The sequence below is a fragment of the Saccostrea cucullata genome, unplaced genomic scaffold (genome assembly GCF_032062105.1).
Source record: "Saccostrea cucullata isolate Sc308-1 unplaced genomic scaffold, CSIRO_AGI_Scuc_v1 ctg347, whole genome shotgun sequence".
Lineage (NCBI taxonomy): Eukaryota > Metazoa > Mollusca > Bivalvia > Ostreida > Ostreidae > Saccostrea > Saccostrea cuccullata.
In genome coordinates this window covers 313,689-328,411 of record NW_026933200.1, presented here as the reverse complement: position 1 = coordinate 328,411, position 14,723 = coordinate 313,689, and the positions used below count along the sequence as shown (strand labels likewise).

Below are 14,723 nucleotides of genomic sequence, written 5' to 3'. Positions count from 1 at the left end.
GTCTATTGCTATTATAATGTAAAATTGTCAATTGACATTGATTGTTTGCAAAAAATGCTATGAACAATGTTTCAGTAAATTTTGAGATTCTTTGATAAAAAGCAAAATAGAACAAATAATGAAAACATTGAAATCTTGGCTCTAAATACCTGAGACAGCTAGAATAATAAAAAAAAAAATGGTAAAAGGTGGTATCCATGTATCTCAAAAATGCATTTAATGTATAATTCATCTTAATGCTTGTCTTCCCCTTTTCAAATGCAATTATGTTTATAATATTAATTAATGTTTAATACGGGCATCACAAAGCAGACCATCCCCTTGTAACAAGCATATCTATAAATCAAGGCAGCATTCAACATAAATCCCCATACAATATACAAATTACATCACTTCCATTTCACAGTGGACAAACTAACCCACACACACAAATAAACACACACACAACAAGTGTGTCAAAACTACAATATCCTATTCAACTCTTTTGTGAGGAAATAATAAGGAATATTCTAAAATAAATCATTGTATTTGCAGAACTTGTATTTTATCAAGCATCCCTCAACCATGTCATAATTAATAAACTATCTCAAAATATCTATTGAACAAAAATATGCTATATAAACTTTACAAAATATATATCAATTTTTCAAAATTTCTTCACTTCATCACAATATACTGGCAGAATTTGGCCCATATATTTTAATATTCGATCTTCACAAGCCAAGAATTTCTGATCCACTCCTATGGTTGGAGAGAAGAGATGTGAGTCCCTTGGTTTGTCAAAATGAATTTATTTACTGGAATGTTAATCCTAAGTTTAATTTTATGTAAAAACCAGCAAATTCAGACATTCATCAGCTGTTCATGGTCCCCATTTTGTGTGTCATATTGTGTCTGTTTGAACTATGTCATCTTTCTGGCTTATTTGTCAAACCATCTCACAAAATGTTTTATATTTTAAGGATCTGTAATATCTTTATTATAAAATGTGAAAGCCTTGTATTTTCAGTTGTAAAAGTTACTGCAAATTAACATTTCATTTTTAAATAGCAGGACTTGTATCAAGGTCCTGAAATAAAAAATAATTGTATAAATGAAAAGTCTTGTCACAGGCTATGGAACCATCAACATGTGAAAGTTTTTTCTCTTTAAACAGTTTTGTCTTCATGCAAATAGCTACAGTTACCAAATTTCACTACAGTTCAAGGTCAAGGCCATGGGATCAAAATGGTTGTTTCACAAGAAATGTACACATGTCATGTATTTAAAAAAAATTTGAAAGCCCTACCTTCCCTTCTGGAGAAATTATTAACAATGTGAAAATTTCTGAAAGTAGGTCAAATACTAACTTCAACGTCAAGGTATGGTAAGACATGACATATTCTGAGAGGTCAGGTCACAGTTAATTCACTTATAGATTATGAAAACAATATCTCCGGGTTCTCCACAAGGGGTTTTACATGGCGGTCCGCCATGGTTAAATTTTTGTGCGCTATGGTTAAACGAGCTGTGCCATGGTTAAAATCGGCAGCCGCCATGATTAAATTTTACATATGAATTGCATTTCAGTCCTGATCAAAACCAATCATTGATTAATGAAGATTAGGAAGTCTAGCACGCATTTTGCTCACATTTCACCTTCGCGCAGCTTCCTCCATGGTTAAATTTTCAAATGTGGAGAACCCTGATATCTTTTCTTATTTAAAAATTTGACCAAGATTAAAGTTGTTATGAAGAACAATATGACAGACAGCTTTTTTCTCACCAAAATCCCCTCTCCATGTGAGTACCAACAAGTACTGAACTTCCATTATCAGTACAAACTGATAAAACATCAACAAGGCCAATATTAGGAAGATAATGAGCATCACTTATTATCTTAATTATGGCATCACAAATATATGCAGAATGAAGTTATTTTGGGCCAATAAAAATATAAGTACAAGTATTAAACAATATATAATTATTAATTTACCTTTAAATCTATGTAAGTATAATGAGAGCATTCAACAGGTGAATACTATATATATAGTGTTCCTGTTAAATGCATGTCAAAAACTTCCCAACAAGCACTTGCAGAATCATGTATTGTATTGTAAACTCATAGATATTATCTCTATCTTATGTATAAAAATAAAGCCAACTAATTATCCCTGTCTTTTCTGTCCCTGGCACTTAATTGTGGAAGCTGTTTAACAATCTGGATACCCACTGACAATAACGCTGCAACATATTTTTATGTACATCACGATGCTTCCTCCGGGATTTCAACCTCCCTGTTTTCTGCCTGTCTTGATGACCTGTTCTGAAACCGCTTGACCAGAGGATACAGAAAGAGAAGCAATCCTGCAGCTATCATAAAGATGCTATTGATGATGTTCAAAGTTGTGAAGGACCCAGTTACATCTTGAATTTTGCCTGAAAGAAATGGTACGCGTAAATATTAAAAAGATACATAAGAAATCAAACCATAGTTACTAAAAAATGAAAGGCTGAAATGTTCAGGTTGCCAAAACAACCATCCATATAGCTACTTGCCAAAAAAGATTTTACTGAAAAATAAAAAGCGGTGAATACTCGGTGTATGTGATGATGAGAATATACCTTCTATCGGCTGACCAATAGCAGCCCCCAGTCCCTGGATCAACAGAACTACACCCAAGGCCTTAGGCATCATCTCCAGCCCCACCATGTCAATGAGGACAATGCTATTTATAGCCACAAAGCATCCTCCAAAGAACCCATACAGAGAGGCATGTAGGGACATCCACCAGTAAACTGAGCCAGCAATCTCAAACAGGATAATATTCACCCCACACAGTATGGAGCATGTGGCTAGGATTTTATATCGCTTGATTACTGTTAAGTCACCCATAACTCCTACTAAGATTCGACCCAACAGGTCTCCAGCCCCAGTATAGGAGACCAGAGCAGCCTTCTCATAATGAGTAATTCCACGTTCCATTGCATCTATCGGTAAAAATAAGACAAAGTTAAAATATCCAACGAACACTAGAAAACTGAACACAGTAAAAAACACTACCACAGGTAATGCAAGCACCCCGAAGTGAAATATCACTGGGAATTCCACCGTTCGTCCACAGATGTGAAAAGTCCAGACAGGTTTGGCTGGGGGACTTTGTGGTTGACTGACTTGTTCAGTTTTACTCTCCTCTATCTGACTTTCTTCTAGAAGACCTTTCTTCACTCCTTCGTCCTCGTCCTGTTCATCTTCCACCTTAACTTTTTCAGTCTGAATTTTCTCTGTTCCTGTCTCATTAAGTCCATTAGGTTCCGGTTCTTTCGTTACTATGGGCAGTTTCTCTTGATCTGACGTACTTTTTTTGATGTAAAACGACAAAGGCCGATAAAGAGCACCACAGATACAACCATTGAGATAAATGGCCGACACAACCAGTATAGCACCAGATAGTGAGTATGTCTCCAATAGTGCCTCAAGAAGAATCGGTAAAACAAAGGTACCCACACTGGCACCTGTCAAAGCTATTCCTGTCGCCAGTGAGCGCCACCTCTTGAAGTACATCCCTACCATGACCAGACCATTTCCAAAGAAACAAGCATTGGCCAGTCCTACAAAACAAAGGTGAATTGTATAGCGTTATACATGTTACAAATAACGTAATACCTGATTCTACATCAGGAGATGATTTTTTTCTTGATTTTTACTAGTGACAATCATTCTCCTATATTTAAATAGTATTTTTTTAAATTTGCAATATCTCATAGAGGCCTAATTTAAATTTTACCTAAAGCCTACTAGACAATATCTAAGTAATTAAATTAAATATTTTTATCTGACATTCAGACACATGTACCTTATCTTTTCCTAACAGCATCAAGGGCTTTAAGAATATTGAGGAGGTGTCCATAGAATAGATCTACTATAAAATTACTATATACAGTCACATGAGTCACTTATTCAACATTTTTTGGTCAAATATCTTCTTGCCAGATTTATGTGCCTAAAGCATAGATGACCTTAATACTCAAGTTCCTAAGCTTTCCCATAGCAGACCTTGTTGTAAGATTTACCTTAGTGTGCTTACACCTTAGATGACCTTTCCTGACAATTATACAACTAAAGCAACAGCAAAGCAAATAGTTCTTAGATTTACCTGTGCCTACACCATAGAAAAAGATGAAGAACTCGATGTTGACCAGGAGAGAGGCCACAGCAATCATAACAAAGCCCACCAGACTGCCCAGGATTACCACCTTCCTCTGCGTGAAATGTTCCCCGAAAGCCACACAAAAGGGTGCTGGGAGAAGAAATTAAATCATGATTTTATGGATCATTAGATTGTCTGATAATGACATCCTGGCTTTTCTATAAGGATACAGTCACTATATTAGTAACTTTATCAGAGATATTACAACTCACCTAAGATGGTATACACTACTCCTGAGATCCCCATAACTAGGGCACCTGTTGCCTTGTCGATGCTGAATTTTTTGATAAGCTCAACCATAATTATCCCGTAGGATTTAGCAGTTCCTACCATGATGAACGATGAAGTAAAAAAGCCTACAACACAAAACATCACATGTGAGAGTGATATATCTAAAACTCAAAATTTAAAATAGGCCTAATATTTGCATCAAAATTTTTATAACTTCCTTAACATTGATTGCTTAAAAACTGTTACTAATATCAATTTCTTGTTGCTTTAATTTAAACTAAAACCTTTGTACTGATCAATAAATAAGAAAAATCATTGTGACAAATAAAATGAAACATACACTTGTATCTTTGTCTGTGAAAGACCAACTAAATAATAAATTATACCCAACGAATTCAAATTTACTATACTTATAAAATGTCATAAAACAGGTATATTTTTTTTACAAACCTACGACCACGACAAAGGCCCAGCCTCTGTCAATTGGAAGTTTTGACATGGTTACGTTTCTTTGATATTATATTAGCTGATAGCTATAAAGGCATAGCTACTGTGGCTAAATCTATAACAAAAATAAATAAGAATCAGCTGCTACATTATACAGGTCCAGTACAATCACTAGATTTAGCTACATATGTAGAATTACCTATATAGCTTTATTTACCTACCTTAGGTAGCTTTATTTAGCTATTTCAATGCAACTTTTCAAAATTTTTCTTTTCATTAAAAAGAGACAAAAAATCACAATCAAATTACTATTAATATTTATACTAAGGAGGTTTTAAAAAATAGTCCAAAGCAGAGAAAGTTTTACTGTTTATACATTGCTGCGTCTGGACAATTTAGAGCAAAACATGTAATTCCATTGTTTGGGTAACTGTCCTTTCTATTGTGTGTGGTGAGACATGCATTGTGCTGAATAATTACCGACCTATTATGATCAAGAATTAATCTCAAAAATCCCCCCAGTACGACCAAAGGCAGGCGAGATTTATCTTATATCTAGTGAGGGAGATGACAGAAAAATAAATGACTGGTCTCATGACGGATATCAGTGGGTTAACAAAGGAGGAGATGGTTATCCAAGGAAGGACAAAATAATGTGGAAGAAATACTACAACATAAGTAGCATGCCTGGGGACAAAAATGGCTCAGCTGAGTTCCAGAGAGCATCTTTCAAGCTGGTTGAATTCTTCTTTAGTTTACACTGGGGATGAAACTACATATGTGCCAAGACCCCATGGGAATCAAAAATCACAAACAGGAGACTTTGTGTCAACGTTGCCTTCTGTATTGTCACAGATAAAGGAGAAATCTGTTCAGAACAAACCACAGGAGGTGTACAGAAGCATGCTTTTAGAGAACACCGTTAGTGGAGAGTACCAAGGTGTACTAAATCCTAGAAATGCCAAGCAGATTAGGAATATGCAGACGAATATGAACAAGGCCAGAAGGTTATCTCATGATGAAATTTATAACACACTACAACTGGCATACCATCTGGATGATTTCGTGCATCATTTTTCAATTTTTCCTGATTTGCAATGCTTTGTAGCCAACAAAGATCTCCTGCAAGACTTAAATAAAGTTCTTCAAGTCAAATCAGACGAGGTTCCACTTTTGTCATATGACACTACCTTCCTTATTGGGGATTTCTATGTGTCAGTATTAGTTTTCAAACACGTTTTATTTCAGAGCAACCCATCCATTCCAGTGGCCTTCTACATTCACGACAGGAAATCGGAGGAAATACACCACGACTTTTGGAGAAAAATTGCCACACTTGTGCCAAACATCAATAGGGCATCAACTGTCATTGTGACTGATAGGGAGAAGGCAGTTGTAAATGCAATTAAGAAAGTAACCCCAAATGCAGCATTAATCCACTGCTGGAACCATATACACAGTGATGCTAAACACTGGATCAAACAACATGGTGGCAAAATAGACGACCAACTTGTCTATGTCAGCAATTTGAGGGAACTGCTTCATGAAAATGAAGATGACTACAATGAAAAGTTAGAGGAAGTATCACAGTTCTGGAGTAAACCGTTCCTAGAATATTACAATGGGAAACTACACAAGGACATAATTCAGCATTCCTCAAAATGGGTTTTGGAAGAACACAAGGTTTACGACCCTTATTCCGGTGTGACCAACAACATGTCAGAAAGCATGAATGCAGTCATTAAGAGGATGATGCAGTGGAAACAAGCTCCATTAGATGCTACAGTACTGGCCTTTAATTATCTACAGAAGTTTTATGTATACGAGACAATGAGAGGACTTTGTAGTATAGGAAATTACAGGCTCAAAAACATTCACTCAGGTGCTGCCGTTGATAAGTGTGATCTAGCCTTCCCAAATGATGTATGCGCCCCAGAGAAAATTGTAGACCTAGTGAAAGGAAAGTTGGAAGAGAAAGCTAAGGAAGTTGAAGAAGAGAAAGAACAAGAGGTGCCAAACAATGCCACTATTATTGACGAGAAAGAGCAACAGAGTACGACCCAAAGATCCCTGGCAATGGCTGCTGTGAAAGACAAAAGGGTATTCCACGTTCCAGAAGCAGGATCATTTGTTGTGAAAGGTTCTAATGGGGATAATTATAGCGTTTCTTTATTTCCAGAAAAATGCCAATGTCCCTCCGTCGGCACATGTTACCACATCATGGCAGTGAAAATGAGTATCGGAGAGGAAAATGTTGAGGAAAAACGCATATACAATTTGACACAGCTGCGGAGAAACAACAGGAAAAGGGTAAACAAAAAAGCAGGCACCAAAAAACCAAGACCATGCGACAAAGAGGTAACAGTCATTGCTGCACCAGATTCCTGCATCAAGAGAACAGAAGAATGGACGGATGATATTTTGCCTTCGCCAGTGGCAACTTTAACACCAGTGTGTGAAAAAATAGATGGACATGACACAGCTTCAATTCTAAAAAGGAAAAGAAATGACTGCAAACCAACTGCCAGAAAACGCATAAAATTTGAGGACGAGAATTTCCAAGACAAGGTAAAGGAAAAGACATACATTGAAGAGAGTGAAAATCCAGGTGCGGAAAATTGGACTGAAAATGGCAAACACATTCTTACCATCAAACACAAAAATGACATCCAGAACAATGCCATGCTGTGTAGTGATGTAATTAACTTTGCTCAAACCATCTTGAAGGAACAGTTTCCACAGATAAATGGATTTCAACACACTGGATATGCACCAGTAATAAAGGAAGGAAATTGGGAGTACAAACTACAGATGTCACCGGAGAAAGCCCCTGTAGCTCAGATCCACCATACTGGTCATCAACACTGGATTGCTAGTCTACAAATGAAGGATACCGACAAAGTTTTGATTTTGGATAGCTGCAATAAAAAAAGAGATTACATATCACAATCAACACAGCTACAGATCGGGAAGATGTATGGAAGGGAAAAAACTAATTTGAATGTGTCCATCTTGGAGGTCCAACAACAAACAAATGGTGTTGACTGTGGTGTGTTTGCGATTGCAAATCTAACAGATTTTTGCATTGCAGAAGACATCAAAGACCAGCCAATACAGTTTGACACGGAGAAAATGAGGGATCATTTGATAAAATGTCTGGAAGAAAAAAAATTTGAACCATTCCCTAAAAAGCAAAAGCAGAAGAAACGCCTGAGTTTGACAAAGAAGCGAGAAAACATTCAGAAGATCAGTATAGACTGTGCAGCCCGGTGTAGCCTTCCAAATGTGTATGATGACATGATTGTCTGTGAAAATCCATCGTGTGGACAATGGTATCATCTCCGCTGTGTTGGAATCCAGGATCCAAAAGAGAGCCTCATCTTCATTTGCCCATCTTGTGCTAACTGAATAAATAAAAATGAATTGAAAAATGAATTGTGTTGTTTTTGTTTTTAATGGGAATATCATAGTGCTTTTTTTATATAACTTGACAATTGTAAACCGAGTCTGTGCCCTGGTAGGGCGTTGTAGAAATACAATAAGAACGGTTTGCATGTAACTATGTAAATATAGTGCTTATAACATTAAAATGAAATAAAAGCATTAAAACTTGTCTTTTCTTTTTATACTTATTTTTTAATTAGTATTGCATAAAATCTTAGTGCTTTAGAGTTTAGAAGTTTGATTGATAGTCAGATGAAATATAAACCGAGTCTGGACCCTGGTAGGGTGTTGTATTTTATACAATAAGAACGGTTTATGTTTTAAGTTAAAAAAAAATTAAAACATTAATTAAATTATGTTTGCATGCATAGATATTGTATATTACAAAAGGAGCTAGGATGGGGGTGGGTATACATTAGGCTCAAATGGGGATACCTCCGCGTGGTTTGGGCTGGGCAATGTCACGAAAGTGATAGCTAACATCCTCTGGTAAGTATTCCGGAAATAAAAAGTTCGTCCCGGGTGAACGCTTCCGGTTTTGACCAATCCCGGGTATTCAAAAAATGCATATATTCTTAATAATTGGGATTCATTACCGAAACAGTTAGACGTTTTGGGTAGTTTAAGTTCAATTTCAAAGACCCAAATGAAAAAAATGTAAATATGCTGCCGATATTAAGTTTAAATCGCCAAAATGAGTAAACCGGGCTCGCTACCCATTTTAGTCACCTGGAAAAGGACAATCGGCGATAATCATTGAAAAACATAACATTTTGAGTTAAAACTCTCAGCGAAGGCAAAACATATGGTTATAAACTATGTCTGTTAATTTCATGAAGAAAGAATGAGTATTTATTTCATAATTATCAAAAACCCGGTTTTGAGTTTCGAAATTCCCGGCCCGGCCCGGGTTTCGCTACCCATTTTAGTCACACTCGAAAAATAATGTTATCGTATAGTTGTAAACTACCGTATGAAATGAGCACCTATAACTTGTATACTTAATCAGTGACTAAAATCTTTATGTCTATCAAAAGATATTCTGCACAAATCTTGATGGTTTAATCACAAGGGCAATGTACACAGTCATATTAGATATTCTATTGTCATATTAGATATTCTATTAAATGCATAATTTTTTTTTCTTCTTCAAATATTTGTATTATTTTTAAGCTGGAACAGTATGTAAATAATATGCATACAGTTAGGGGGTTGTCATTTTTTTTTTAGATATATTATTGATAAATAATACTTGATTGTGAATCTTTATTTTTCATTATAATTTTATTGATTATCATGTTCATGTATTATTTACTTCTAATTTGTATCTTGACCAATTATAAAAGGAGAGGGCTTACATAGGCATTGCCTGTTGCCCAATCCTGATTGAATTATATTCAATAAAATATGTTTAAAGTAATGTACACATGCGCCCATTGTTCCCGAGGAAATTCTAATGGTAAACAAATAAATACCATTTGAAGTGAATCCGGTATCGTTTCCGGCTGTAATTAAAAGAAGATGGGAACTTGCAAGGCGTCTGAATGCCTATAGCTTCGGAATATACATGTATTAATATTGGCATAATTTAGTTTGTGAATTCAGTATTTAAATTAAGTTCTCATTATTGAATTTTATGAAATTATGAGGAACAAGCCTTTTCTAATTAAAGAAAAAAATCTCGGAAAATTATTCTTTTATTAGAAAAGAAGATTGTATTCGTGGGATTCGAACTCTTGCAATATTAAAAAATCCGACTAACGCGCTAACCACTATAGACCCTTGGTATTTTTCGGAAAGATGTGTATGTTTTCTTTGTTATAAAAGTGCACGTGTACTTTTAAGGTATACAGTTAGTATAGTGGGTCTTTGTTCAATGTTTTTGTAAACCAAAAAATGACTATTTTATTGGAAACTTTTAGTATTATATTTCAAAGAAATGCAGCAAAGACCAACTCATATTGAAAAAAATTGTTCAAGTATGAAAAAATGATCTTTTTTGAGTGATTTTACTTGAATGAAATATCAAAGAACATAGGGAGATAACCCGAGGAGATTTGTTAATTTTTCACTTCATGTTTGTCGTGAACACTAATCTTCCACCCTATCCCCATCTTCTTTAGCAAAAGTATGTCAAACTCTAATTATTAAGGTGAACGGAAATATTTGGGTATCCTACATAGGCACCGGAAGCAAATTGAAAGTGGGGGCTAATTAAAAGGGGGGCTAAACCAACAAAAAAGGTACCCCCCCCCCCAATTTCAATGCCATATTATCATATTATGTATATATTTGCAAAAAAGCACCCTCCTCCGCGGTTCCGACGCCTATGCCCTATATGCCCCAGAATCTTAGACAATATAACAGATTTCACAAAACTTACAAAAGTATATTAGAAATTCCTTTCTCTTGCAGTGAACGTGCATTGCTAGCTGTAGCTGCAGATTTGTAGCGTTATAATGGGTTGTCGCTTTATAAACCGCGAAGCGGTTTATACGCAACGTTCTAATAAAGTGACTTCAACTTGTTCGAAATTTGAATGTAACGTCAGGCGGATTGATACGTTTGATATAATTCAAATACAGCGTCTTTGACCATAACGCAACAGATCCCGTAATGCAAAAAAGGTGCAATTTACGGCACAATAATTTATGCGCACTTTTGGGGAGAATTTCTCCTCTTTCCAGCGTTGGTCAATTAACTACCTTTCACTCTCTAATTCTAGGCACATTATTTAACTATCTGTATATTTTATCCATCTCCCAACCCTTTATATTCGTCTCTACAATCGATAAACTCGCTTGATTAAAATTATTTGTTAGATTGCTGAAAATTCACTTCAAGCGAGTTTATTGCCTGTAGAGGGTGGGAGGTGGATAAAATATACATATTGGCTACATATATAATTGTCTAGCATTAGGGAGTGAAAAGTAGTTGATTGGCCAATGCTAGAAAGTGGAGAAATTCTCCCCAAAAGTGCGCAAAAAATATTGCGCCGTAAATTGCACCTTTTTTGCATTACGGGATCTGTAGCGTTATGGTCAAAGACAAATATATAAAACCATAACGCTACAGACCTGCAGCTATGCTAGCTGCAGAACCTGTAGTGTTTATAGTCTTCCATCATAACACCATATAACGCTACAGTCATTGCGAACTGTTCGCATACCCAGTATCTATTATATATAACAATCGATTTCAATACCCCATTACCCTTACATCTTTGGTTTGTACATTTTTGATGGAATATTTTAAATGTTAATAGACTGGAGTGAATTGACATACTAGTATCATATTACGCGTCTGGCCTGTGTGAACTTGTACACTGAAATGTAAATTTTGAAAGTTAAAGCGAAATAGAAAATTTGTTAAACTCTACATTTTTGATGAGTCATTTGGTTGGAGAGAAAACAAAATTGAAAGATTTATACTTTTTTCCCGTAATTCTTGCCAACATTTAAAGATATAACATTGAAAAGGGGGCACTCTCTCATGCATGAGCTGTAATATGTGATCCAAGAAAAAGAAAAAATATTAATTCAATTAAAAATAAACTGCCTCTGGTCGGAAAATGATTTTTGTAAGAACCCCGTAAGTTTTATAAAAAATAGAATTTCATTTATGTAAATTATGCCACTTCTCAATTTTGCTCAACTATAGAGAAAATCTCAATTTGGCTATGGTAGCATTCTCATGATCACATTATGTTCATGTTACAAAAAATTGAACCCCAAAACTTCTTCTTTTTTTATCTCAGACACCTCACATTTATAAGCAATTATCATTAAAGAATGAAGATAACCCAGATTTGAACTTAATTAATGAGAAACTTCGGAGTATATAAGTCAGGTTTAAATCTAAGCCTGTTAATATAGGTTATAACCTTGCATTCTACACAGTGAGTTAGGTATTGTCCCATGCATTCTAGAACATGACGAATTTACCTTTGTATGCCTTGCACATATAGAGACACATACTGAGAGAGAGAGAGAGATTCTTCCTACCAGATCCACTTGCCCTTAGTTCATTGCTAAATATTTACTGATGTGTGAGACTTACCAGATCTCGGTCAATGACCTCAAGCCCAGATCCTGAATGCTTGCTCAAACTTTTTTCAATTTTTTTTTTTTTTTTGTCTACTTCTATAGAATTAAGAAAACAATGTCCAATTCCTTTAAAAATATACATACAAAGCCACTATGTATCCGCTCCACGAACCATTGACAAAAATTCCTTACATTCTTCCTTGATGTACATATCCTCCCAGGCAGTGTTTTTAAATTAAGTAGGTCAATATAAAATATTTTGTCCCCATATATATTTTTACCATAAAATTTTGTACTTTTAATCATAGGTTATTTTTAACATTCAAAAAATGGTGCGTGTTTTAAACACTTACATTAATAATTCATCTGTTTTGAATGGTAGTTCATCACATGTATAAAAGAATGAATTTCACAGAAAGCCCATCACATGGAAATCACACACCTTTTTTCAATTCCACCTGTCAAAAAAGCAATTCCCACTGATAGAGTCAGATAGACACGCTTTGTAAATGTAATTGGAATTTAAATTTAAAAGCGCGGATCTAAGATTACAATACGCCACCGATAAAGTTGATATTGCGCCGTTGAAGTTCCATGTCTTTATCTTTTTATGACCGGAAATTTAAAATTGTGTAACTTTAATTATTTGAGTTTACATTTTAAACCACCTAGTTTGCTACGTCCATCAAAAAATAGTACATACCTTGCTGCATCAACGGCGTTAATTTGCAGTTACATGTAGCACCAAACCTTTGGACAAATAACTGACTCTATTATTTGCTTAAAACTTCTGTTTAAACAGACAAATTATATAATGTTTTATCAATTCCCAGGGATGGTTTGTGGTAGCTATAGATTACGTTGGCATTTTATGATTATATGCTAGACGTGTTGAGTAAAGGGATATCCCAGAATTCAGAATAAATAAGATAGAAAAAAGAACTTCCTATACTGTAAATGAAGTATATATGTTTTAGAGTTATATAGTTTTAGATTATTTTTTTTTATTCGTAATTGCTTATGGCAGCTTATTGCATTTGGTTTATGGCAAATATTGAAGTTTTTCAAATGCAAATAAAAGTCAAAAGTCAAGATCAAAAGGTCAACAATATTTATACCAATTGAAAGGTCTTGTCACAATAAATACACACATAAGTGGGAAAACCCTTAGTGCCAACTTTTCAAAAGTCTAGATATGGCTAAGGTTAAAGTTTGATATTTTTGTAAAGGTGGGTCACATTCCTAGGTCAAGAGGTCAATTTTGATGGTACCCAAAGAAAGGTCTTGTGACAAGGGAAACACCTGTGAAATATGAAAGCCATAGCCCAACTCATTCAAAAATGTGGGGAACGTTCAAGTTTTTGTTGACAAATAAACAAACAGACAGACACACGGATGGACGGGACAAAAACTATTATATATCCCCGATTGTGGAGGCATAAAAAAAACAGGTAAATATAAGAGCAAATATATAAAAGGATGTTTATAATTAAATGTAGAAATCGTATCTCTATCAAATGTAGGTAGCTAAAGTGTTCATAATTATATATGGAAATCGTATCCCTATCAAATGCCAGTAGTATCCAACTGCTTAAATCTTCATGGATTTAACTTAAAAAAATATTTTTATGCCTCCGTAAACGAAGTTTCGAGGTATATAGTTTTTGTTGTGTCCGTCCGTCTGTCTGTGTAGATGTCTCTATGTCTGTTTGTCCGCAAAAACTTTAACCTTGCCCATAACTTTTGATTTAGTGGAGCTATAATTTTTATATTTCACTTGTGTATTTCTTGTGAGAAGACCTTTCATTAGGTACCCCAAATTTGACTTTTTGACATTGACCTTGTAGTTTGACCTACTTTTACACAAAAATTCCATACTTTTACTTTGGCCATCTCTTTGAAACAGTTGACACCAGGATTTTCATACTTCATGTATATATTTTTAGTGCCAAGACCTTTCAATAAGTACCAACAACCTTGACCTTTTGATCTTGACCTTGGAGATCTCCGTACCTATGTAAAAACTTTAACCTTGGCCATAACTTTTAAATGGTAAGGGCTAGGGCTTTCATACTTCACAAAAGTAATTCGTGTGAAAAGACCTTTCATTGGATACCAATAATTTTGACACTTTGACCTTGACCTTGGAGTTTGACCTACTCTTAAAAGACAATAATGGCCATAATTTTGAAGGGTTACGACGAGGGCTTTCATACCTCACATCTTTAATCCTTGTGACAAGACCTTTCATTTGATATCAAGAACCTTGACCCCTTGACCTTGGAGTTCGACCTACTTTTTACAAACTAACTTTTTCCATAACTTTTGAACGGTAAGGGCTAGTACTTTCATACTTGCATATGTA

The 14,723-nt window shown here is 35.1% G+C and overlaps 1 protein-coding gene across 2 annotated transcripts; it reads right to left on the bottom strand.

Moving 5' to 3' along the window:
* Positions 1-1,514: 1,514 nt before the first annotated feature.
* LOC134237633 (monocarboxylate transporter 12-like) lies at positions 1,515-12,811 on the bottom strand. Of its 2 annotated transcripts, none has more exons than XM_062719767.1 (6): positions 12,712-12,811; positions 4,872-4,983; positions 4,403-4,546; positions 4,137-4,280; positions 2,605-3,591; positions 1,515-2,418 (listed from the first exon to the last, which is right to left on the bottom strand). In XM_062719767.1, the coding sequence occupies exons 2-6, from the start codon at positions 4,918-4,920 to the stop codon at positions 2,246-2,248; spliced, it is 1,497 nt and encodes a 498-aa protein (XP_062575751.1). In that variant the 5' UTR covers positions 4,921-4,983; positions 12,712-12,811; the 3' UTR covers positions 1,515-2,245. The 2 variants fall into 2 exon arrangements, with proteins under 2 accessions (XP_062575751.1, XP_062575752.1); XM_062719768.1 differs by lacking the exon at positions 12,712-12,811 and adding an exon at positions 12,503-12,522.
* Between the last annotated feature and the right edge of the window lie 1,912 nt (positions 12,812-14,723).

Bases quoted from the DNA above. Each gene is read 5' to 3' on its own strand.
- LOC134237633 (XM_062719767.1), bottom strand. From the start codon at position 4,920: ATGTCAAAACTTCCAATTGACAGAGGCTGGGCCTTTGTCGTGGTCGTA. The intron at 3,592-4,136 runs GTAAATCTAAGA...TTTGTTTTGTAG, and splicing joins TTTCTATGGTGTAGGCACAG to GACTGGCCAATGCTTGTTTC. The intron at 2,419-2,604 runs GTATATTCTCAT...CATTTCTTTCAG, and splicing joins TATTGGTCAGCCGATAGAAG to GCAAAATTCAAGATGTAACT.